The sequence below is a fragment of the Neltuma alba genome, unplaced genomic scaffold, assembly GCF_004799145.2.
Source record: "Neltuma alba isolate B1F8T4 unplaced genomic scaffold, ASM479914v2 tig00010899_pilon, whole genome shotgun sequence".
Lineage (NCBI taxonomy): Eukaryota > Viridiplantae > Streptophyta > Magnoliopsida > Fabales > Fabaceae > Neltuma > Neltuma alba.
The window spans coordinates 178,626-204,276 of record NW_021635683.1 but is presented as its reverse complement, the minus strand read 5'-3'; the positions used below and the strand labels follow the sequence as shown (position 1 = coordinate 204,276).

Genomic DNA, 25,651 nt, shown 5'->3' with positions numbered 1-25,651 from the left:
TCGTTTCAGTGGGAGAGGTGCAGTGGACCAGTGGGTCTTGATGTTAATGGCATGGAAAAAAAAAACCGGACCGGACCGGCCGGTTCGACCGGAAAAACCGGTGAACCGGTCTGCAGTCCGGTCTGGTTCAGGAGTTGAACCGGGATCCTATCGAACGGTAAAGAACCGGTTGAACCGGTCATAACCGGTACAAAACCGGGTAATCCCGGTTCACTGGGTCAGCCGGTTCGTTTAAAAAAAAAATTCCTTCTTCCTTTCCTAATTCCCTTTCCCGTCGACTTCCCCCTATTTCCTCCCCGAATCTGAATATCTGATTCCCCATTTCCTCTGGCTCGCAAAATAGCATCTCGCCTCCCTCCCTAAAACCAAAATCACCTCCTCCAAAATCCTTGCTCCCTGGCGTCACTGACAGCACAGCGATCTCCGGCAGAGCTCCTTGTTCGACAGAGCTCCAAATCGCAATCTCGCAAGTCTGATCTCCAGTCTCCCTCAAACCATCTAAGCTTGTAAGTCTGAGGGTCTGAGCTCCAAAATGCAAAATCGCAATCATCGCAAGTTGCCGCAGGTCTAAGCCCCAAAAATCGCTTCATCGCAAGTTAGTGTTCCCTTCGTCTTCGATGCATTAAGTTGTGTGTGGGTAAGCTCAAAAATTTTCCCTTTCAGCTGGATTGTGCCTTCTTTCTCTTTTGCTGTTGAACGAAAGGTTGGGAAGGGAGGAGATAACCGGTTATTTCCTACGCTGCTGCGCATGTAAAGATTAAGATTGTACCTAGGAAAAGTATCTTTTTTTCGTTTTTAATTTTAACAAGAGAAAAATCTTTAGTTGAGAGACAGAGGATATGATTTATGGCAAAAATATACTTGCCTTGTATTGGAATTTGGAACTGTAAGTAAATTAATGTTAAGGCATCGCAACAAATAAGCTTATAAACAGCATTCACCGTTCTTGCTTCTGCCCCCCCCCTCAATCATAACTGATAGTACTTTTAAAGTTTTAAGATTGAGTCAACAAGATACATCGTATTCAATTGATGAGGAGTATATCCTTTACTGGTTGCATTTTTATCAACAAGATACATAATATTATGAATTAAATTATTTTATTTTAATATGACCGGTCTGACCCCGGTCCGACCTCGGTCCGACCAGTAACCCTTAACCCACTGTCTCAACCGGTTTAATACCCGGTCCGGTTTTTTGTTCCTTGGTTAATGGAAAGAACCCGAACGAAGAAGAAATTCTCATTTCTCACATAGCAGTTTGCCCTATCCGTGTGAGCACTAGGAGCGAAGGGGAGAACTGGCCGTCGAAGGAGTGGAACTCGCCGCCGGTATTCAATTCTTCATCTCTGGTTCTGCCTTGCTATTTGTGTTCACTGTTAATCTCTGCTCTTCTTCTTCCTTCCTGATTTTCATCTCTGGTTCTTCTTCCCCCCTCCTCATGATTCTTCTTATTGTCTGATCTCTTAGCTGCTGGATTTATGATAAAGGAAACTACCGTTTGAGGGTTTTTGCTTCATAATTTTCTTGATCGCTGAATCAAATATGTAGAATTTTTAGGATGCTTTGTTTTGAATAGATGTTTCCTGACCAGGTGTTTTACTTTGATGCTGTCTATTTTTTCTCTTCTTCTTCATTTATATGAATCTACCATCTACTTTATCATGCTTCACATGTTTCATCATCACAATACATTAGAAAACATGATATAATACTATCATTTAATTTTCCTAATTATTTTAAAATTCAGAGAATGGAGTGTAATTGGGAAGATTTAATTTTTGTTATTAGAAATTTCTAAAGGTGAAACTTCTGTTAGTTAAAAATATAGTTCTGGTACCAATTTAGGTGTGCCTGTGACATATGAAATTAAGAGAGCATAAAGTTTTTACTTTATATAATAGCATGATGTGTTCCATGGATCTGTCAGAGACAATCATACATTACTTTGAAAGTACCATTTATTTTTTCTCATATGCTAAGGCGTTTTCCAAATGCGTTCCTGATACTTCAGTTCAAAATGCCCAAGGTGGGCTCTTGTTCATGGTAAGTGGTGCACTCTTGACTGAAAACATTTGCGAAGTTGAGCTTAAATTAATAGAGACGTTGAACTTGATTATCGGTTTCATAATTGAAGTTTTGACGTGCCTATTCATTTATCTGATGTTTGCATTCTTAGAAATATAAAGATGTTCGCTATTCTGTCTTTCAATTGAGCCTTTCCGTTGAGGTTCTGGGCTCACGTGTAATTGCTGAAAAATCTGTTTGGAACTCAAGCTCCTTCCTTTTTGAGTGTTTGCATTTGAGTTTCAACTCTGTCTGTTTCTAATTGTAATTGTATCAGTGTTGGATGGGAATTTGAATCGCAATGTATAACTGCTGAAAAGTGAAAAATTTGTTTAGGACAAGTATTTGAAGGTAATTGTATGTAAAAGGTTTTGGAGTTTGTCCTCTTCTGTTGAGAAGTAATTGCTATTTTTGCTGTGTGTACATATTAGTATTCTTGATTGACATATATAACAGGTTTAAACAATTTTCTTGTGCTATATGTTTAAAATGTAATAATAATTTGAGTTTCAGAGCTGGTTCTTCGTGTGAAGTGATCAATGCATGCTAAATTAAAAGGACTTACCAAATCTTAGGCATGCCCAAAAGTTCAAGCAGATTATATAATGAAGTATTTATTGTTCACATATTATTGCATGCATGATGTGGCTGTGTTGAGACCATGTGATTAAGATCTACAGAGAGCGATTTGATAGGGAAGTTTTAAGACGTATGTGGTAGTTCTATAATAGCTTATGCTCGTAATTAGCACATTAATTAGAGATGAATCTCATTCATTTAAAAAAAGAATTTTATATGATTGATTGATTTGGGAGAAAATTCATTTCCCTTGACCATTCATCCGTGTCCATTTCTATTCTCTTTTTTAATCTTGTTGCAAGTCATCAGACGTAAAATGAGTTAGCCACATGCAACATATGAGTTTAACTTAGTTTAGCTTGTTTTATATGTTATGATTTTACAGTAGCAGAAATAGGAAGGAGAAACTGAACTTGAAACAGATTACCATTCTATACCTTCTCTTGCTTTTATAGCATACACTGATTCTTCAACAGTCCGAATTCTGAAGCCATACCCATGGAAGGAGAAGCTGTTGATTTCCAAGACTGGGAACTGCTCCACAAGTCAGAGGATGATGCCCCACTCATGGACTCTGGTAATTTTGCTGGCGTTGGAGTTGAAACTGATGGTGGCGTCTTGAGGCATGATTATTTCTCTATTGATGGTCAAAACAAATATGCCACAAATGTTTCAGGAGAGGGTGATGGGACTGAAGAGGGTTCTGTGGAGTCTGATAACCCGAGCTGGGTTGATCCTACCCTTGAAACTAGTCAATATAAGAGGAATAATTCAAGTGAGTTTTGGTCTGATTCGAGCAGTGATCGTTCTGAGGAGCGGAAGACTCATGATTTGGATGTGACAAGCGAATTGGCTTTGGCAGAAATGATGAAAAGCCGTGCAGTTTCTGAAGGAATGGGGGAAATGGAAGCAAAGAGTAAGAATTTTGCTAAATTAGGGTCTCATGATTTGAATGTGACTATGGAATCAAATATTTTCAACAATTCAAGAGGCCAAGATTCTGCGAAAGTTGATTTGTCGGACAAGAGCTTGGAGAAGTGCTTTTATGATTCTGATGGTGATGATTTGGGATCACATAATCATGCGAAGACTCTTGAGACATCAAAGTCTTCTGATGGATTAGAAGGAGATATGGATTCAGCGAAATCAGACCAAGAGGAGGAATGTTCAGTTGAGAGTAAGAGTATTCAAGTAGCAGAAATGAAATCTGATTTGACTCCAGGGGGTGTTGGAGAGAAGAGAATAGTATGGTGGAAAGTTCCATTTGAAGTCGTAAAATACTGTGTTTTTAAGGTGAGCCCTGTGTGGTCTATCTCTATGGCTGCAGCTTTCATGGGATTTATTATCTTGGGAAGGAGATTGTATAAAATGAAGCAAAAGAGCCAAAGCTTAAAGCTGAAGGTTACCTTGGATGATAAGGTTTGTGTATATCTAGAAAATCTGGTTATCTCAATAATTCTCATGGTATTGTTTTACTGGCCTTGATAACTGAAAAGACTTATAATTTTTGCAAGATCATTGCGTATCACTATATACTACCCTGTGATTGTTTAGCAAAAGCATAGGCACTAACACTTGTTAGTATTTATTCCAAGTAGCATTCCTTGCTTATGGTTTTGTAAACTGGATATTTCACCTCATGATTTCAATTGGGATTTGAATGATGGATCAAGTATATGCATTTACAGTCGTCAAATAAATAATAATTGATGTGCTTTGTAGATATTCCCTTCCATTGTCTAACATAAAGTTTCATGCTGAATGGTCATTTCTCTAATAATAATGAATTAAATTGGTGCTTTCCTTGTCTATGTTCGAGCTGGATGTTCATCCAAATCTTTTTTTTGGTTTCTATGTTTATACCGCCTTCAACAATATTGACTGATCGTTGATTTTTTGGGTTCCAATGCACAATTTTGCAGAAGGTGTCTCAGTTCACGGCTCGTGCTGCACGTCTGAACGAAGCATTTTCCGTTGTGAGACGCGTACCTGTGATACGGCCTGCGCTGCCAGCTCCAGGGATGACTCCATGGGTTGTGATGAGTATGAGATGAAGGCCGTTAGCAAGTTCCATGGCAGGAAGTACAGTAAAATGCGATTATGGTTGTAATATACATGGATACCTTCGCCTTTATTTGGAAGGACATATTTGTATTATGTTATAGCTTTGAAATTCTATACCTTTGCAGGGCCTTGTTGAATCATTCCTGGCTTGCTTATATATTGTACAAATGAATTATATGTTTCCTGTGTGTACTCAGTGGAAAGAACAAGATTGAGTCAAAGGTTTATAGTGCTTTAATATTATTTCTATTTATTGTCTCATATGTGCAATGTACAGAACTTGCTGACCAGGCTGTTTCGTCATTATTACTACTATTATTTTGAACTTATGACTGAAATTCTAATCAAAAGCAACAATCACCAATACAAGTAGAAACCAAAAATGAAGAAACTATTGATTATGAATTTACTATTTGTTGATTCTATTTTTTAATTTGATTCATGAATGAATGAATGTTAACCTTTTTTGTTGATTAAATTTCTAAGCTAGCCAATTTAAATTAAAAAAAATGATTCAATAGATTTGACATTTGTGCATTTCACCAACATTAGTTACATATTTGACTGAATGAGGGGTGGATTAGGCAAATTTAGGTAGAACTAACAACATGACCAGTTATGTGTAATGATTTCGAGAGTTTCAGTTCCACTGTATGATGCATTGCATTTTGCCTTTGAAACCTGAGATCTTCTTAACTAATGCTGAACGAAGTCAAGGAAGCATTTTTCTTTTTCATTACCATTGGAAGGGATTCCAAACCTCAACAGACACACCCACAGCTTCGCTTTGTCTATATAAAAGCTAAGGAAAGCATTTAAAGGAATAACTTTGACATGACTCTTGAGTGAGAGAGAAGGCGTGGATTAAAGGCAAGATTTTTCGCCAAGTTATGTTCAATGTGTGAAGAAGCGACCAACAAGGACTGTGTCTAGCGAAAAAAAATATTCCCTTGTAATGTGATAATTTAAGATTCAAATTGCCGTTAAGAGAAATGTCTACATTTAGTATCTGACAATATCTCAAATAAAAAGAGAATGCTTGTTTCTAGCCTAAAAAAAAAAAAAAAAGAAAAAGAAAAAGTGTGAAGAAAAAACGAGAATGAGGATGAAAGCTGTCTAAACACGATGGATAGATAGAGGAGGCTTGGATTAATTTTTATTTATTTATTTATTAATTTAGCCTCCATTAAGAAAACTAGATTAATTTTTATTTATTTATTTATTGGTGTAGCCTCCATTAAGAAATCTAGTCTGAGCTTGTGTTCAGACAATTAATATCTTATTTTTCGTCAAGTTCACCATCGTGCCTTCTGTAATTTCATGACATTCAAATTTGCTCTATTCATTTTTTTTTCTCATAAGACAATATTGTCTAATTTATACATGTAAAGAAAAAAATTTTAAGAGAAAATTAATCTATTTGTCCTTATAGTTTAACTTTACTTTTAATTAGGTTCTTATAGCTCTCTTAATTCTAAACATTGGTGCGTATACAAAATAAAAGAGATTTTAAAAAACAAAATGATAGAATGAAATTTATTTATTATCAATATAAAAATAAAAAAATACTACTTCAAGTCCTATATATAAGAGTTAGTTGTAGAATCAATTTGTTCTTAAATATAAAACCTCCATCCATTTTGTCTTCTGTATTTATCTATTTTACCTCCAAGTAATATCTATGATAATTACACATATTAAGGGATTTTCATCAAAAGGTAGTTCCAATGCATACAAGTAACAAAAGTATTTTAAGGAAAAAAAACACTCATTCATTAGAAATACTAACTTAATTAGTTTTTTTAATGTTCACAAATTAGTTATCTAATTCTCATACTCCTCCGGTCCTTAATATAGGACCTAATTCTTGAATTAGTTTTGGTCCTAAATATAAGACCCATTTCTCATATTTATTAATTTTCTCTAAATTACCCCTATGGATACTCCTTCAACCATAATCAATTAGAAGAGGAAGGGAGGGTATTAAGAAAGATGATTATGTGTTTTAAGAAAAATGTGTGACTAACTTACCTAACTTTCTTAATCTAATCAAATTAGTTAAATGGGTCTTATATTAAGAACCGGAAGAGTATTAAAGATTGGAGGTAATATTATGTTTATAGTTGTCTCCCTGCATCAATATGATATATAATCTAGTTTATTTTGATTTTATCTATAACCATGTGACAAAATTTAAGTGTATGCTAATTGCTAAAGTGAAAGCCATGCCATTAGTTGCTAAATCCGTTTCTTTTACAAATTGATGAATTATGAATATAGGAATTAATACTTATAATTGAGAAACTAGTAAAATAAAAAAAGGAAAACACTACAAAAACTTAATTAAAAGTAAGTTAAATTATAGGGATTTATATATTAAAATCCCATAATTTTAACTATTTATATTTAAATTTTTCTGTCTTTCCATTATGCCTCTTCAATTAATGCTCATAAATTTCTTAAATTTACTCTAAGGTGGGTCAATTCTTTTTACTCATTGACTAAGATTGTGTTTGGCTCAACAGAGGAATGGGACAGAAGAAATTTTAATAGAGAAAAATTGTTTGGTTTAGAAAGGGAGGGGAGGCAAAATATTTTTGTATGGACAATTTTGCCCTTATATTATTTAAAGTGATTTTTACAAACTTTATAGAGTAATTAATAAAATATAATTATAAATAACATTTAATATATAAAATCAACTTTTTATAATTAGAAAAATTAAAATAAATATAGTGATAATATATAACTAATACCTACGGTATATCCAATAACTATAATTGTATTTATATCCAAAATCTAATATAATGAAGTAAATATGTTTAATTTGAGTATGTTTTTTTCCAGTTTTCATTTTCCTCTATGTTGTTGGTACGAGTAGCCAAATAACTTTTTCAAAAACGATATAGATAATTATTTGTATGTTTTTGTTTTGTGTGCTTGATTTGCGTTTGAAAATTAAAATATATTTGTTAGCAATTTTTTAAAATAATTGAAAGCATATAAATGAGGGAAGAGAAGCATGATTGAATCCACAAGTATATCAAATCACATACGATTCGGGGTGAAGGGTAACATGGGATTATTAGAAAATAATATGAGCATATTAGTCAATATAATACAAAATATTACCCTCCCCCTGAAAATTCCACCAATTTTTGAGGGGAGAGGAGGGATAATGTTAAAGAATTTTCCTCCATTCCTAAGATCTTTATCTTGCTAGATGAGGAAAAATGATCAAAATCTCTCCTCTCTTTTCTCCCCTCCAAATCCTTCCTACCAAACGCACTGTAAGGCATGTTAGGGGAAAAAAAAAGAAAATTCTTTACTCATACAAATTTCTAAATCATCTTTGCATATAAGAACACTACAACCACAACCTCTAAAATTTTGTCATAATTGGAACCGCATGGAGTAGTACTTTTGCCTTAAACACAGTCATCGTCAGGTCTTCAAGACTTAATTTTCACACAGATCCCTCTTTCATCTGAGCAGTCAGAGGACTCGACCCATTGGCCATCACTCTTTTCTTTGGAGTTATACGAAGTAACTTCATTTCCTTCATGATTCCCCTAATTTCTTCTACCATTAAATGTAAAAGAATAAAGATGAATTCAGCACCTTGATTTTTTCCCCCTTAAATGCATCTAATATCCTAGTCTTTTTTATGATGCATTCAGCATTGTAATCTTTTTTTTTTTTTTTGTGCATCAATACCATAATCTTATTTTTAGTATATCCAGTACTTTCAGGATCAGGATGTTGGATGTAATTAAAAAAAAAAAAAAAAAGATAACATTGGGGTATTGGATACAAATAATAATAAAAAAAAAAGATCAGAATGTTGGGTGCACTATAAAAAATATTAAGGGTGCTAGATGCGGCTGAAAAATAAGATCAAAATACTGAATGCACTTTTACCCTATGCATAACCAATTGTTATTTCATCGTTTCAACATTTATGGATACGGGGATACCAATGTAAGCTGGGATATGTGCAGAGCACAACTGCTGAACTTCTTGCTCTAATGGACTAGAGAGAGTGATAGCATACACAGATTCCATGGGGTCATACCACCTGATCATGAGAGACGGGGTCAAAATCAATCTTTAAGAGAAGCTCAATGCAATCCGTAACATGATTTATTCAGAATGGGATTTGCAACTCAACTATGCACCCAGAGACACAATCAAATGTGCAGATCTGCTAGCAAAGAATGCACATCACATGGCTGGGAACTTTAAGATTTGTACTACACATCACCCAGGATGCATAGACCTCCTCTTTGAAGATGCTGCCATAACTATCTCCTAGGCGCTCTAACTTTTCCGAGTTTTTTCTTGGGCCTTTTACGTGAATAAAAAGAAAGAAAGCAATTTATACAAAACATGATGCTACGTCTAGTAGCATGGAAGTGAGTTGGTGAGAAGTGAAACTAGATGTGGAACTCAAAATTTAGGTGTTTGGTATGTGGAAGTCACTTCCATAGAACTCTCAATTCCATAAAAAATGTTAGAACTAGTTCCATGGTCCCTCGTGAGAACCCAGATCCACTTCTGATGGGATTGGGTCCTTGACCATTTTGCTCATCCTCAGCCCTCCCTCTGTTCGACACCTACCATGGCAGCAATGGTGACCTCAACGGTAGACGACGTCTTCTTGGCCGAAGCTCTTGGATCTCTCAAAGCCCCCAACAATGCTCTTGCCATCATCTAGAACTTGAGCAAAGAGAGCGGCGGAGGTGGAGAAGCGGTGAAGAACTCTTCTCTTTTTCTCCATGGCTCCTCACCTACCGCCAGATCTCATCTTCCTTTCTCCACGCCTCCTACCTCACTACCAGATTTCATCTCCTCCCTTCGACCTCTTCTCCATTCCCCTTTATCCTTCTCCATATGTGACTGAAACTTGTGAATCTCAAAACAAAACTTGCAACATGCAAAGCTAAAGCTTGTGAATCTCCCATCAAAGCTGAAATCACAGGTTCCTCCGATTGTGCTTTGCATCTGGTGAAGGAGATTTTTTTTACAGGGAGATTTTTCTTTGTTCAAGGGTATTTTACTATTTTTATTCTATTGATACATATTTCAATTAAAATTTATATCCCATCTTCATGATTATACCAAACATGTTTTAAAACTCACTCTCTTCCACTTCCACTTCCACTTCCATAAAATGTCTTCCATGCTAACAAACGGGCATAAAATTTAAAATTGACTTTTATTGGACACGTAATTCTTAGTGACATCAAATGCAAATTAAAACTAATAAAAACAAACATGCAGAATTAGAAACCTCATCAACATAAAAGCCGATGGAAGCCTACTAGATATCCCTTTTGTACACATGAAAATTCTGCATTTCACTGGACAGTTTCTCTCAGTTAAAAGTTTACATCAATAATCTATTCATATGTGATTCTCACAGTTTTCATATCAACTACTAACCAGAATTACAATCAACTGTCACTGCACACACAATAACTTCAGGCAAACGCCCTTGTTAGGATTTCTTCTCATTAGACTCACCATTCTCAACTTTGTTGTCAAAACCATGATATGGGGCTTCAACCATTGGCCTTGGAACCGGCCGGCCATCAAAATCCTCGGGGAAGAATTCAAAGTCTGGACCGAAGTTAAACCGGACTGTGCAGTTTGGTTCACTGGGAAGAGTATACATTGAAGCAGCAGGATAATAGCGACCACCATTAAGATCGTTGAAAGCTACTCCTTGGCACACACCATTTTTGAAGAAAGAGATCTCACTTCCTGCACACAGAATAACTTATTCAAACACAAATTCAATATTGATTATTTGTAAAAGTACAGAACCAACGGCAACTGAATATTCCCACTCTCTAAAGTAAGCAATTATTCAGTGCAAACTGAATTTTCAATTGTACAGCGGAAAAGGAATCTCTCAAAGTTCCCACTTCCCAGGGCCAATCACCCAATTCAGTCCGCAAAATCAAACAAGGATCAAACAACAAAAACAAGTTCATTTTCCACCCAACTAACTTGTGATGAACAAAAAGGTAATTCTGAAGCTACCAACAAGTGTGGGTCCAAATAGAAGGGACTTGGGCACCTTAAACATCATGTCCTGAGTTCGATCCTTGGAGCAGCATATATGAGAAAAACACTATTGGGAGAGGTCCCCACCACGGCGCTTGACAGTATCTCAAAAGATTAGTCTTTTACCGTTTGGGTGAGAGAATACTCTAGGCAACAAAAAAAAAAAAAGTGATTCTGGAGCTTACTATGTACAACACTGGTGTACAAACCCATGATATCATCCCTAAACCTAGTTTTGAGATATCAAACCACAATGAACAGCACTACTTAAGCACAAATTAAAACGTCATCTTAATTTTATGCCAATGCCAGCCCACATCAGTAGAGATGAGACAACATGATATTATTTAGTCCCAAGGCAATTCTTCTGTAGGAACTCAGTTTGTGTAAATACCAGCTAGATTTTGTCGTAACCAAATATTGCATACAGTCGAGAGAGCTTTTTTTTTTTTTTTTTTTTTTGGACTGAACAGTCCAGAGAGCTTTAACTGTCAGCTTTCGATATCAGACTCCTACAGAATCAGCTGAATACTTCGAAGAATTTTTACCACTCAGTTGTGTAAAAAGGGGGCAAAAAAAAAAAAGGGTTCTAATTTCTGATTGCTTTGCCTCTAAAGGAGGGCTACACACAAGCAGCAAAATATGTTTATAATATATATGTAATATTTTTATCACTTATAAAAGCATATATACAGATAAAAAGATATTACAATACACAATCAACTCACACATCAAAGAAGCCCAAAAAAAAGCTAATATTTATCAGATTCTATAAAAAACAAAAACAAAAAAAAAAAGCAAGTTCAGTCATTAAAAAAGTTTAAATTTAAGAGAAAAGCAGCTCAGCTCCAAATAATTAAGTTTCCAAGGAAAAAATAATAATAATCCAGAAGAATAATTTCCTTAAAAAAAAAAAAATCAACATGACCCAATAATTTGAGCTCCCCTATGTGCATACTGACATAATCAGCAGGATGATTTAGGAAGACCTCCCCCCCCGCTCCTGGCCAACAATTTAGGAAGGCTTTTAACTGTTAAGAGATACTGAATTAGAGGGGGGGAAAAAAACAAAAAAAGAGATTAAATCTTAATTTAAATGTGATTTGAATTAATCCCTAAATTTCATCTTTGCATAATGTCAAGATTTCAGCAATAATTACTAAAAACATGCCATTCATTGACGTTCAAAAGACAACTAATCTAGATGGTGACCATTTATGCTTATGTAGCCCAATTTTGAGGAGTCAGGCACCTTTTACCGAATAATATTGTTGATCGCTATCAGAGATCCCAATTCAGACACAATGCTTAGAGAAAGGAACAATACAACAGATTAAAGTCAAAGAACTTTACTGTCCCATGAATTTCACAGGTTTTTTAGACAAAGTGGGGCAGACAAGTCCATAATTGTTTGAGTGGTGTAGATAGAAAGAGAATGCCATGGGCGTGGATGCTTGTTTAGTGTCACTCTGCCACTGGCCTTTCGAACTCATTGGAATTGTCCATTTCAAACACAAGGAAAACGAGACCAATACTTTGTTGCCTGACATCAATGAACCTACATTTTACATAAGGTAGTATTGGGGTACATGTTTTGCCAGACCCGAGAAGTATCCAGACACCATACACAGACAGCAGCATCATTTTTGCTAAACCCATTCTTCACTGCCCTATTCATATATAGGGTAATCAAGACCAAACCAAACAGCTCAAGAAAAGCAAATAACATTTCAGGAATACATCATTAATCTACTTTTCCCTAAAAAAACATCCGTCCCTAATCCCTTAATTAAGACCTGAGAAGTAGGGTGCACATACAAAATATTCCAACATAACTTCCACAGGAGGACACATCCTCACAAGCATCATGAGCTTCCAAATCATAACCACAGGAAACTAGTATTTGACATCCTAACCAACTGAACATTATACTCGTGGAGTGGGATTTTTACCCAGAAGTAATTCAGGTGCCCTAATATGACTTTGTATAAGATGAACCCATATCACTCACGGCTCATGCACTGATTACAACATCCTCACATGTGGTGGCCAACAACCAAACACTTGAACCTAAAGGTTTGGCATACAGTGCACTGGGTAGTGAGAGACATGTTCAGAAAAAGCCACATGTAAGACAGCAAAGTTAGATCCATAGCCATCAAGCTACAAATCACTGCACTATAACATGATCTAATCATTTCCAGACAGCCTGATCATTTGACTGTCATCTGATAAAGACTGTAAATGAACCAATTTCTCTTAGGCATTATCTCCAAAATAATCATTTATTAACAGGCTACTGGATCCGTTCAACTCCTGGTATGGAAGTGCTGCACTTTCTGATTTCCTCTTAATGGCTAAGCACTTGCTTAAATTAACCAGATAAAGCCATGATGTAGTGACTACTACATCATTGTATTGCATCAGCACGGAGGTGAAAGTGCAAAGAAAGTACCTACCTGAGTGGCACCAACATTAGGAGGGAAGAAAAGAAAATGGCATATAAATAAAGAGATAGTGAATCACTTTGTACCGAAAAGAAAAAAGTAGAATGCCGAATATTAACTTGTGTTATTAACCGCTAAAGCACAAATTTCAAACATTGCAAGCCTCAAGTATGATAGTAATCGATCATAGATCCAACTTCACAATCACAAGGATATGGCTATCATAATTTTCAAATAAGAAATATTTTTGCATTTACAATCTATAACATGTAAAACTTGTTCCTTGAGGGCTTTTATAAATAATTAAAAAAATATATATTATTTTTAGCACTCACTTTTACGGTCTATTTAAAATGTCAACTGCTAATCAAATTACAATTTAAGCATGCACATCAGAAACCTATTAGTTGAGAATTTAAAATATGCTAAATTAAATCAGCAAGCATCTCTGAGTGATGGATCAAACATTCTTACATCCTCTCTCTGCCTGAAATTTTTTATTTCTGGTTTTAAATTAGCATGATTATCAACTTTTAAGAAAAGTGTTTCATCTAGTTTAGCTGAACCCAAGTGAAACTTGACATTTTACTTGTGAAATAGATGTGTGGCTGCTCTCGCTGATGCATTGTCTGAAATATAAGTGAAGGAATGAAATGTAAAAGATTTCGATAAGGAGGGCAAATATGAGCACATGCTAGAAGGTATCTAGCAAAGTGTCCTCACTAGTGAATCCACACATTTCATCTCACCATGAACATCAAAATTAAATAAAGCACAAGCTATCACTATGCTCCACTATCAACAACTTTAGGCCTCTTTGCTCGTCCTTCCTAACAAGAGCACCCTCCTATCACTTGTGAGTATTATAGAACAGCTAGGTATGGCCTAGCATCTCTCAAGCCTTTCTTTAAAGCAGAGAACAATCGAACATGAACCACACCCAAAAAAACAAAAACAAAAGAAAAGAAAAGAAAAGAAGGCTGAATGTAAGATGGGTTATCAAAAGCCTCAGCAATAGAGCATAGCCTAAAGACTACCACAATAATATTTATGGGTCAGACTACCCATCAGCATATTTGGCTCTGCCGTCCATTCCCCACTAAAGATATGCGAAAGCAATTAACTAACTGCACTGAACAGCCCAAACCCAAACTATGACTCAACTCACAAGTTCCCCACGCCACCCTAGTTATCCTCTTCTAGCACTATCTCTGCTAGAGCTTGAAATGAAAACATGCCATGATAATCATGTCTATGGTTCTACATTGAGCCCTATAATGGTGGGTGATAAACAAATTTCTACTAAGCATCTATATGTTTTGTAATTTTTCTCCCCTACCTGCTCCATTCCATTGCATAAAAATCTTTCAATAATTAGATGACTTCCATTCCAATAGTTCCAGCTTTAGGATCAGAAAATGATTTGATAAGCTAGTGGTCATCCACCCCAAAATCATCTACATGATAAAATCCTCCAAGTATCCCATTAACTTAGATGCCATATGGAAAAGGAAAAATGAGAACTCATTATGCTCAATATTCAATTGGAGGCAGATCATTCACTTTGACTTATCATAAACCTTGCTTGACCCCTTACCATTTTATAACTACATAATTGACCATGACTCAAGCATGGGATTTAAGACATTCCTATTGGTTGTTGGGTAAGGATGGCCAAATTTCATTGGAAGGTGTACCTCTCATTTGTCCAAAGCAAGGAGAGTGCGACCGTGGTTTCAAAGCATGAAGAGAAAGCTCCAAGCATAAGTACATCACATAGTAAGGGATAAGAAAGGAAACCATTCACATTGGCCACTTTGAAAATTTTTTGTAACAGGAGCTGACCCAATAATCACCAACCAGTCCATGAACACCCAAGTTCAGCACACAAGACATTAGCTTGCATGTTAAGTAACAGTTAATTTATTAGCTAATCCATCACTTTTATTGTTAGGCGTCATTTGAAACCTCAGCATTAGGAAGAAAGCCAAAACATCATGCCAAGATAACATTAGCAATCACAAAGCAGCATAACCGACACAGATGCAGCTTTTAAGGTCCATTTGGCATAAAATGAGAATGAGAAACAAAATGTAAAATAAGAAAGGGAAAGGTCTCTTCCACAAACATGGGAATTCTTCACATTTTTCTTTCTTCAAAAACTTTTCCATGCACCAAAGGCACCATTAGTAGAGATCAAGATTTCCTATAAAACCCTCTGACTGAAAATTTCAAATGTTTAAAATTCCAAGCATATGACACTGCTATAGCTATGTAAGTACAGTATGAACATACTTGAAAGTGGAATTTGTTGGGACCATACAGGATTTTAGTCAAGAGAGCATCTGTGTCTGTTTATTTGCTACAAAAGAATACTTGCATTAGCAATATAATAAGAAACTCGGACTCGCATAAGCTGCACCTCTATTGCTTCTCATAAATTGCAGTTTCATAGTCTAGGGAGCATGAAGACTAACAGGGACATAAGACACAACACAAATATTTAGACACCGAAAAAAAAAAATCGAAGTACCTATCTTTATCATATTGCATTCATATCTGATTTTATACACGTGTCCATCACACACATCTGTATGTCACATACAAACAACACTCTTCTTGCATTTTTTTTTGCGCCCAAGAGTTCATGCACTATTTATTTATACGAATGCGTCTCTTCTATATATCATGGTAAACACTGTTCACATTGTTTAAAGAAACTCTGAAATTGATATTTATTAACCAAAAAGAAATTCAAACTTTCATTTTCTTTTTTAAATAATTGATCAAGAAAAATTCATGCTGCCAGAATCACTCAGCTATTTGTTTGGTGTGCAAGGCACTTGCATCAAGGTCAGACGTTCGAGTTAGCAAATAAGTAAAAGTCATGCTATTGCCTAATCAGCCTAATGTAACAGATCAACAATCTTCCCTCTAAATAAAGACCCAAGTTACTACAACATCTGCCCTTAATCAGTAGATTAGAAATACATATCTTCTCATTCAACTAGCCACCTTCATTTTGAAGGTCAGAAGTCTATCAAAAATCAACAAAAAATTTCTTGGGGAACATTCATGGCAGAAAAGAATCATGACAGTAGGGGATAATCATTCCCACAACTGGGATTTATGTCATAGGATTTGCTTGCCATCCAACAAACTTAAGACATAGTTTAATTGAGAACCATTGCATAATAAATATACGTACAAAACAAAACGCCCATGGAAAAGTAAAAAGCCACTCACCAGGCACCACTTTGGGCGGATCTTCCTTCGCGTCTGGTCCAGAAACATATCTTTGCCCTTTATACCAAACCAAATGCGGTGCCTTGGGTGCATACGTCGCTCCTTCTGGCAAATTAATATAGAAACCAATAACATCACCTTCCTTGTACCCCTCCTCTCCATACTTCTCTCTCAATGCCTTATGTATCTTACTCCCGTCAATATCTCTGTATCCAAAACTGTTCGCGTCATACCCAACTGGTGCCTGCAAGTCTCCCTTCTCAGTTGACCATCCTAGGCGTGTATGCCCAGTTTCCCCCAACTTCACAACCTTTATCTCAAAGTACCATGCCCCTTCAACGACTCCTCTCGTTGCTCTCACCATTCTATAACCCTTTGTACTCCCAGCACTCATCCTATCCTCACTCAATTCCACCTTCTCTGCTTTGTACACCTTAGACAAACAAATTTTCATGTCTGGAGTATCATCGGTTTTATCGGGGAACCTTGGAACAGGGGTGATAAGAACAGTGTCCTCAACATGGTTGTTGTTATTGTTAGTTTTACTCTTCTTCTTCCCTTTCCGAGTTGATTTTGTCACCCACACATTGTTACTTTTCTTCTTCGATTTCTTTGAATTCGTCCCTGCTCCTGACCCCGGCGTCACCGCAGCGGCATTACCCAAACCATTATTCCCATCAACTGCATCAGGCAATGCGGGCGATTCCTCCTTTGTAGTTTCGGTCGTAAGAGAAGAAAGCTGTTTCTGCTTCTTCGGAGGCGGATCTTCGTCCTCTTCCTCATTCTCCAGTTCTCTCCCGGACTTTGGCGATTTCTTAGGGTCCCCAGAACCGTCGGACGCTGCTTCGTCCTCAGATAGCTCATCGGAGGGATCAGGCTCCAATTTGGCGTCAATATTTGTTTCAGTTGGGGTGTCTGAAGCCGTGCTTGTAGTAACTGGAGGCATATCTTGAGATTCGGCGTCAGTGCCACAACCGGGAGCGGCGGCAGGAGCGGACAAGTCGTCTTCATCCTCATCGTCTCTGTACGTGGCTTGAAGGCTATCCATGTCGAAAAAATCTCAGCCCCAAGGGAAAATGTGGTGAAAGGACTTTAAGCTTGTCAAGTTTCAAACTTTGGATATGCGCGCTAGAGAGCTTTGGTTTGGCTCCAAAAATCACCCTGAATTGCTTTGGAGTAGAGGAGAGAGAGACGGAGAACGGAAACTGAGCGCTCCGCTGAACTCAATCGATCCGCTTGGGCTGGGCCCAGATAAAGGCAGTGGGCTAGACAACCTTTTATCAGTATTTATTATCAAATTGAAATAGATATGTAACCAAAAGGCATTGAAATAGATATTGTACCGAAAAAAAGATTGAAATAGATATAGGGAACTTTACCAGCAAGATTGGGTTAGCCAAATAGTCTAGTTGCTTACAACATAACGAATCAATATTTAAATTTTTTACTGAATATCTCAAGCAAATTACTTCCAATAAGAAGATACTTATATGTAACCAAAAAGAAGTTATAAGGAACTTTTTAGGCCAAAAATATATATATGGAGCTAAACTCACCCAAATCATTGTGACTAAAAAAAAAAATTAGAGCCATCAAAATAGGTCATGCTTGTCAAGTTGGTATATTTAGACCTATTTAAGTACTGGAATGAACTGTGTTTTAAAGGGTTCAAAAAGAAATTAAAGTTAAATAAACTTTAAAGCTCTCCTTTTATACCATTAAAACCTAATAAATTATTTTAAAAACCTGCTATTTTATTCACTAATCACTATTTGTTGTGTGAGTGATATTGTGGAAACCTCTTGATTAAATAAAATATTTAAGCACACAATTGGTTAAATAGCTTTACTTTAGATGACAATGATGCAGATGAAGATAATAATTATGTTGATGTTGTTATTTTAGTTGCTTTGTTTCTATTTTTTTGATTTGTTTGCTTTATTTAATTTTGGTCCCTTTTGAGTTGGGACAATAATTTGTTGGTGTTTGAGGTTTTATTTGTGTGGTTTTAAAAATTTGAACAATAAGTTAACATTTTATTGTACTATTATTTATTATTTGAATTAAGTATTTCAGGAGATTTAGCGATTTACTTTTTGATACTTGAAAATAGTTGAAACAAATTAAAATTTAATAAAATGATATGAAAGCTTGCAAGTCAGATTTGAGCCTACATATTCGAGAGCCAAACTTCAATCATAAGATGATTTTATGATATGTGGATTTTAAAAAATTAGCTTTTTTAGATCTTAGCCAGTTAAGGACTAGCTCTTATTGATAACTTTAAAAAATGAATAATTCTCTTTTAACTTATTAAAAAATATGCATGAAATAAATATTTATAAATTATATAGAAGAAAAAGGGATATTTATAAATGAAAAATAAAGACGAATTCAGTTTAAAACTATAAACATACTTAGAGCTTGTTTGGTACGCAACTTTAAAGTTTAAGGGATTGGAAATGAGATTGGGAGTGGGATTGATGATTTAAAATTATGTTTGGTGGGCAATAATATTTACCGAGAATGTTCACATTAATTTTAATTTTATTTTAAAATCAGATATAAATCATAAAAATACAATAATATATTTATTATTAAATTAAAAAATAAAAACAAAAAACTTGCAATTCAGCATATCAAGGCCCCCCATCCCCATTTTTTCCGGCCCCCTCTCACCATCGGCTCAATTTTCGTTTGATCCTCTTCTCCGTATGAAGACCTATCTACTAAACTCCCACTATCATTAGTATCTTTTCAATCTTCTTGTTAAGATCCAAAAGAAAAGGCACAACTACTAGAAATTTTGTTTGTTTTCTTTAAAAGCCAAGTCACCGAATTATAAAGCCTGTTCTTATCATTGTTTTAGAATTTGAGCTACTTCTGAGACAAGCTTTTCTCTTTAATTTATTTAACTAATAAGTAAAGCTATAGAAGCAGCATAGTACGTGATAAAGCCCAATTTGTATGCATTTTATCACACATTAATTTAGGATTTAATTGATAATTTTGAGTTTAAATGGATTTTTATGCATTATTGGATTAATTGGTTGATTTTTGGATTTTTCATAAAAATTGAGATTTTGGATTAAAAATATAAATATTTTGTGATTTCCTATTTTTGACTTGGAATTAATTTTTTCTATTTCTTTGGAAACAAGTCTCATATTTTTAGAAAGTTTTGCAATTTCTTGCCTAATTTTTATACATATCTAATATTTAATTTTTATAGATTATATTATATTTGAGTAAATCTACATTAACGGATACACTTAGATTCTTGTAGATTAAGAAAGAGCATATAGAAAATTCAATGATGCAAGATTGTTTCTTGGACTCTAAGTACAATCCAATGGCTAATATCAAATGGGTCAATTAATTACTAATGAACTTGAGCTTTGGATCTACAAAAATTTTCTTTTCTTCCATTAAAATATTTTCCTTATTTGAGAGCAAGGATTCATGCTATATACCATATCTTCCTTTGTTCCATAGTGACCCAACACCACACTCGATCAATTTCCTCTCATTTCACACTACACGCACAACGCCTATCTACACATCATCATCTTCTTTACTCTTCATGGCTGTGGCTTTTGACAACCTTAGAGTAGGAAGGATAATTTTCATGGCAGTTTGAGCTCGTTTGGGAGGCAACTTGGAAGGAGCATGGAGGAGGGTTGAGTCTTGGGTTAGCATTTGAAGACAACAAAGGAGTGATATTCTATTTATCTTTTTAATTTAAGGACTTAAGATTATTTAGTGTTAAATAATTTTGAGTTGTATTTTTGTGAGACAATTTAGTTCTAGATTGTCATTTTTATTCTTAGATTGGATTGATATTTGTATCGTATTTGTACTGAGATACTTGTTGGAATTTATGTTTAGAACCTTTGCATTGTTAATTGAATTTATAATTGAGTTTTCACTATGAATTTAATTATCAATGTGGTTTGAATTGCAAAATTTGGGTTCTTTTGCCTCTTAATTGTTGAATTAAATTGGTTAATTGTCTGACTGTTTAATTGGATAATTTCAAACATAATTTTCAGAATTAATTTGAATTATTTGTCATTGGTTTTAATAAGCTTAATTAACCAACATTACACCGTTATGAGTTCTCTAATGGTTTAAGGGTTTTTGAAGTTGAGGGTTCTCTTTGGTTCAAGTAGGTGATTAAGTTTATTAATTCCACCCTCTTATCACTTTCCTTTGGTCTAATTAACTGATTATGGTTATGAAGGCTAAATCCATGTAAATCCTAAGTTGTCCCCTCTACCGTACCTGAAGAGAAACTTCCTAATTTTTATTTGTTAATTTCCTTTGCTCTTTAGTCAATTTTCCTTATTTATCATTTTAATTTTTCTTCTAAAAAAACCCCCCCAAAAAAATTGCATTTACATTCATTTAGTTTAATTTAATTTTCATATAGATTTTTAGGGCATTTGCATCTTGCATTTAGAATTAGAATTTTGCATTTTTGTTTAGGTCCATTTTATTGAATTTTTCATCACCTAATTTTTACCTAAAGAAACCTATAACTTGCTCCTTGAAAGTAATGACCTAGGTCGATTCTAAACTACAATTTAATTAGGACCTAGTTTAATTGAGTGCTTTAATGACTGAGTCATCATCAACTTTGGCGCCATTGCCAGGGAGCAATGGTTGGACTTTAGGTTTGAGTTCTAGGTAATCTTGCATATTTTATCTGCGTAATTTCTTTTTTTGGTGTTGTGTGTGTGTGTGTCTTTTTTCATTTCACTTTGATTTGTGATAGTTGTTTAGTGCATAACTAGATCTTCTAGTAAAGAATTGTTTGATTTTGATCCTGAGATTGCGAGGACTTTTCATCAGAAAAGGAGAGCTTAAGCTAGTAATCTTATAGGAAGTGATTCTTTTGTTAAGTTAACTGCTTATTCCTCTAATTCTTTTGACTCTTCTGATTCTGATAGTAGCATGGCTAATCCTGCTAGGACTATCAAGGAATTAGTTTTGCCTGATATGCATTTCCAAAATTGGTGCATTAATTATCCTGATATTGACACTGATTTTGAGTTAAAGTCTGGATTAATTCACTTACTTCCAAAATTTAATGGCCTTGCAGCCGAGGATCCATACAATCACTTGAAGACTGTTCACATGATCTATACTATTATGAAGCCTACTAGTGTGTTTGAGGATTAGATTAAGATGCGTGCCTTCCCATTTTCTTTGGAAAGTTCTGCGAAGAATTGGCTTCTTCAGTTACCTCCTAGATTCATTACTTCATGGGATCAACTGAAAAGGTTGTTTTTGGAAAAGTATTTCCCAGCATCTTGTACTTCCTCCATCAGGAAGGATATCTGTGGTTGCCAACAAATGTCTGGGGAATCCTTATATAAGTATTATGAGCACTTTAAGGTATTGTTATCTAGTTGTCCTCACCATCAAATTTTAGATACATTATTGATTCAATATTTTCATGAAGGGCTCTTACCTCTTAAGAGAGATTTACTAGATTCTGCGGTTGGAGGTGTAACATCCTAAGTTTTATTAGATTTTAATAGCCTCTTTTTGGTTGATTTTGAGGATATATTAGTGATTTAATGTTGATCTTGGTGTTTGGGTTGGAATTGAGGTATGTTGGAGGAATAGGTGAACAGACCCCTCTCAGGGTATGTTCGCCGCGGCGAACCGGGAGTTCCAGGGGGGATTGTCTTTCGGGAAGGTTTAGCCGCGGCAAAATCAGAGGGACGCCACGGCGAAGTTGTTCAGGTAAGCGAGGTTTCCCTCTCAGGAAGGTCTCACCAAGGCGAATGTAGGGGTATGCCGCGGTGAAAGTTTTCTGGGCGAGCGAGAGTTTCCTCTCGGGAAGCTTTCGCCGCGGCGAAGTTCTGGGTTCGTCGCGGTGAAAGGTGTCGAATCTATATAGTCGCAGGAGGGTCTGGTTCTGTGAAAATTAGAAAATCTGAAGGAGGAGAGAGAAGCTCTGCTAGGGTTTCGGTGTTATGGCTTGGGAAAGGTGTTTCTAAGGATCCATTACCTCAAGTAAGTGATTTTAACCTCTAATCTACTTTCTTTCTTGGAATTTCTGAGGATTTATGGTGAAACCCTAGAGTTTTCTAGGTTGTTATGGAATTGAGGTTTTTGACCGATTGTTTTGAGTTTAATTGATTGCTTTGGGTTAGTCTAAGTATTTAATTAGTGTAGTTTTCTTGAATTTGAAGAACTTTGAGTTTTGGAAATTAAGGTTTATGGAAATGGGAGGTTTGTGATTGAGGATGATAATGTGAGGTTGATTTTGAGTTTTGTGATTTGGGTTATGTTAAGGAGGGTTAAATTGGATGTTTAATCAGTTTAGAATGTTGTTAAGACTTCAATTGTTCTAATGGGATGTTTGGGGTGTTGAATTCCTATAGTAGGTCCTTGAGATTTGAATCCTAAATTGATAATTGGAGAGGAATTAAGGTTTTAATGGATTTTTATGACCTTGAAGTATTGCCTTGGTGGTTAAACCTTTTTGAGTTGGGTAGAGTTTTGGTTGGAGATAGGAATTTTGTGTCCCCAATTGTTGTTTTGGCCACATTATTAGTTGAAAGCTAATACATGATGGTTGTGTGCTTGTGTAGACCGGTTGTGAGCCTTGTTGGTGCACAGGGCCGTGTTGTTGGTTTGTTATTCCTTGCTCAGGCGAGAAGTAACCACTTTCCAATCCTTTGTACATGTTTTTGTGGTATTGTGAGTGGATTTATGTTTTGTGCTCTGTAACAACTGTGTTCAAAGTGTATGTTGTATATTGAAAAGGAAAATTATCTTGTGGGGTTTAAATTGATATCGATTGAATCTGGAACTTGTGAAAGATAGGCCACTAAGAGAAGTTAATTGTGAAATGATCATTTACTCTTTGATTACGGTTTGAGCATGATGCATTAATTGGGAATTGGTGAGAGTTTTGATTGTTACTACCACGTGGTAAGGCCTCCATTAATGCATGAAGGTTGGCTCTTTACGTCCCCCATAGTGAGGGATAGGCCTTTTATGGCTCCTTACGTCTCTCATAGTGAGGGATAAGCCGGGTTCGGCTCTTGAAAATCCCCCAAAGTGAGGGATATGGTTGATGGGATTGCATCATTGCACTTGTATGACTTGTGTGGCTATCATTTATAACATGACTTGTGAACTGCCCCACTTGACACCTCACGAATACCTATTTAGTTTGTACCTTGAATTGGAAAGGTTGGTTACTGGGACGTTGTCTCACCCCGTGGTTTACAATGTTTTCAAGTGAAGGTTTTGGGCGTGTACCATCGGGAAGAGACGCAAAGGCTTGAGCTTGCTTAGCTTTAGGCCTCTAGTCCTTGTATATGTATGGCTAGTATATATTGCCACATTTAGGATCCCTTTTGAAATATTTTGATTACCCGGCCTTATTGGAACCTGGAGGGATTGTTATCTCCTTATTTTGGTTGGCTGGAGGCCATTTCTAGTGTCTTATGAAACTCTGATTTATTTTATGGGAAACCATTTGGATGGGCTGATGTGATGTCTTTTGTTACCCGAGCCAGAGGCTCGGAGGCCCAGTGGATGTTAATGAATGATCTTTAGTTGCATGCAACAGAGTTTGAGTTTAAATGTTAATTTCAAAAAAAATTATGCAAATTTCTTTCTACTATAGTAGTTTGTTGTAACAGCTTTCCTTTTCTACCATAGTAGGGATTTTATGACGAGTTATAATGTTTTGAGGAGAAGGGTTTTACAGGAGGTGCTCTTCTTGACTTGACTGTTGAAGCTGCTTAGAAATTAATTGAAAAGAAAGCTGAAAAAACCTAACAGTTTGGTACTAGGCAGCAAGCTAGAGTAAATAAAGTTGGATTGCATTCATCTTATTTTGAGTCTCGGCTTGCGAGGAAAATCGATAAGTTAGCATCTGCTATGGAGAAAATGGTTGTATTTCAGATGAAAAACTCCCCGAATATGGCTACTCCTGTGGGATCTTCTTCCCTTTTCATCCCACAAGCTGACTCTATAGCTCTACTTGCTCTATTTGCTGTCTAGCTACTCATACCACTGACTCTTACCCTTATCTAAATGATAGAGCTGACTCTTGTAATGTAATATACCACACTAAACCTATGACTCAAGGTGGCTAGAAATATGATCCTTACTCAAATACATACAACCCTGGATAGAGTGACCATCCAAATCTCAGATATGGAAGTGGCCAGCCTCAACAATCATAGTTCAATCAAGGTGCAAACTCTTCTGGTGGTAAAATGTTTTAACAAGTTATGCAAACTATGCCAAATCAAGATGATAGTTTGAAGTTAGAAGGCATGATGAAACTCCTGATGGATAAGTTTGAACAAAAGGATTTGCAACATAGCCAAGAAATTCAAAATCTTCAAACTCAGATTGGGCAATTATCTAATGCACTTAGTAACATGCAAAGTCAAGGTTTAGGGAAGCTGCCTTCTTAGGTAGTAGTTAACCCTAATATTGGTACCCAACAGAATCCTAACATTAGTGAAGTTAATGCTATATATCTCAGAAGCATAAATTCAATTACCTCCGCAGATCCTGTCACTACCTATGCTTTAAAGGATGAGAAAGCTATCATTAAAGATTCAAAACCACAAGTAGCATTGCAAGAAGAGCAAGAAGATGATGAGGAAAGGAAGGAAGTGAGCAAGCAAGTCTTACCTTTTCCTACAAGGGTAGTTAGGGCTGAAAGGAGAAAGAAAGAAGCTGAGATGTTCAAAAAGGCTTATGATATCTTCAAAAAGGTGGTGATCAATGTTCTATTAGTTGATCTAATTGCACAAGTGCCTAAGTATGCGGAGTTTTTGAAGGAGTTGTGTACCACTAAGAGAAGGCTTAAGCATGATGACAAAGTTGACTTAGGGCGGTTGTCTCTCCCTTTATCAGATGCCAATGCCAGTGAAGTGCAAGGATCCTGGTAGCTTTCTCATACCTCGCACCATTAGTAACATTGAGTTTTTAGATACTTTACTAGATCTAGGAGCAGCTATTAATATGTTGCCGAAATCAGTTTTTGCTCAATTTCAAGGTGTGGATCTTAAGCCTACAAATCTAATTGCCTCCCTTACCGTCACATCCAATAATATGGCAATTAGGAATAAGGATATTCCTAAATATTCAAGGGCTAAAAAGGATAAGGAGAAATTATGGTGAAAAATA

General features: G+C 35.8%; 2 protein-coding genes across 5 annotated transcripts; one reads left to right on the top strand and one right to left on the bottom strand.

The window, feature by feature from the left end:
- The first annotated feature begins 1,233 nt into the window (after positions 1 to 1,233).
- LOC114759768 (uncharacterized) lies at positions 1,234 to 4,972 on the top strand. 4 transcript variants are annotated; one of them, XM_028949017.1, is made up of 3 exons: positions 1,234 to 1,330; positions 3,031 to 4,064; positions 4,568 to 4,972. In XM_028949017.1, the coding sequence occupies exons 2-3, from the start codon at positions 3,144 to 3,146 to the stop codon at positions 4,697 to 4,699; spliced, it is 1,053 nt and encodes a 350-aa protein (XP_028804850.1). In that variant the 5' UTR covers positions 1,234 to 1,330; positions 3,031 to 3,143; the 3' UTR covers positions 4,700 to 4,972. The 4 variants fall into 4 exon arrangements, with proteins under 4 accessions (XP_028804850.1, XP_028804852.1, XP_028804851.1 ...); XM_028949019.1 differs by having other exon boundaries at positions 1,241 to 1,330; positions 3,122 to 4,064; XM_028949018.1 differs by having other exon boundaries at positions 1,246 to 1,330; positions 3,101 to 4,064.
- A 4,973-nt stretch (positions 4,973 to 9,945) lies between these two features.
- Positions 9,946 to 17,698, bottom strand: LOC114759765 (protein TRAUCO). The gene is made up of 2 exons (XM_028949011.1): positions 16,475 to 17,698; positions 9,946 to 10,475 (listed from the first exon to the last, which is right to left on the bottom strand). The coding sequence occupies exons 1-2, from the start codon at positions 17,520 to 17,522 to the stop codon at positions 10,210 to 10,212; spliced, it is 1,314 nt and encodes a 437-aa protein (XP_028804844.1). The 5' UTR covers positions 17,523 to 17,698; the 3' UTR covers positions 9,946 to 10,209.
- Positions 17,699 to 25,651: the final 7,953 nt, after the last annotated feature.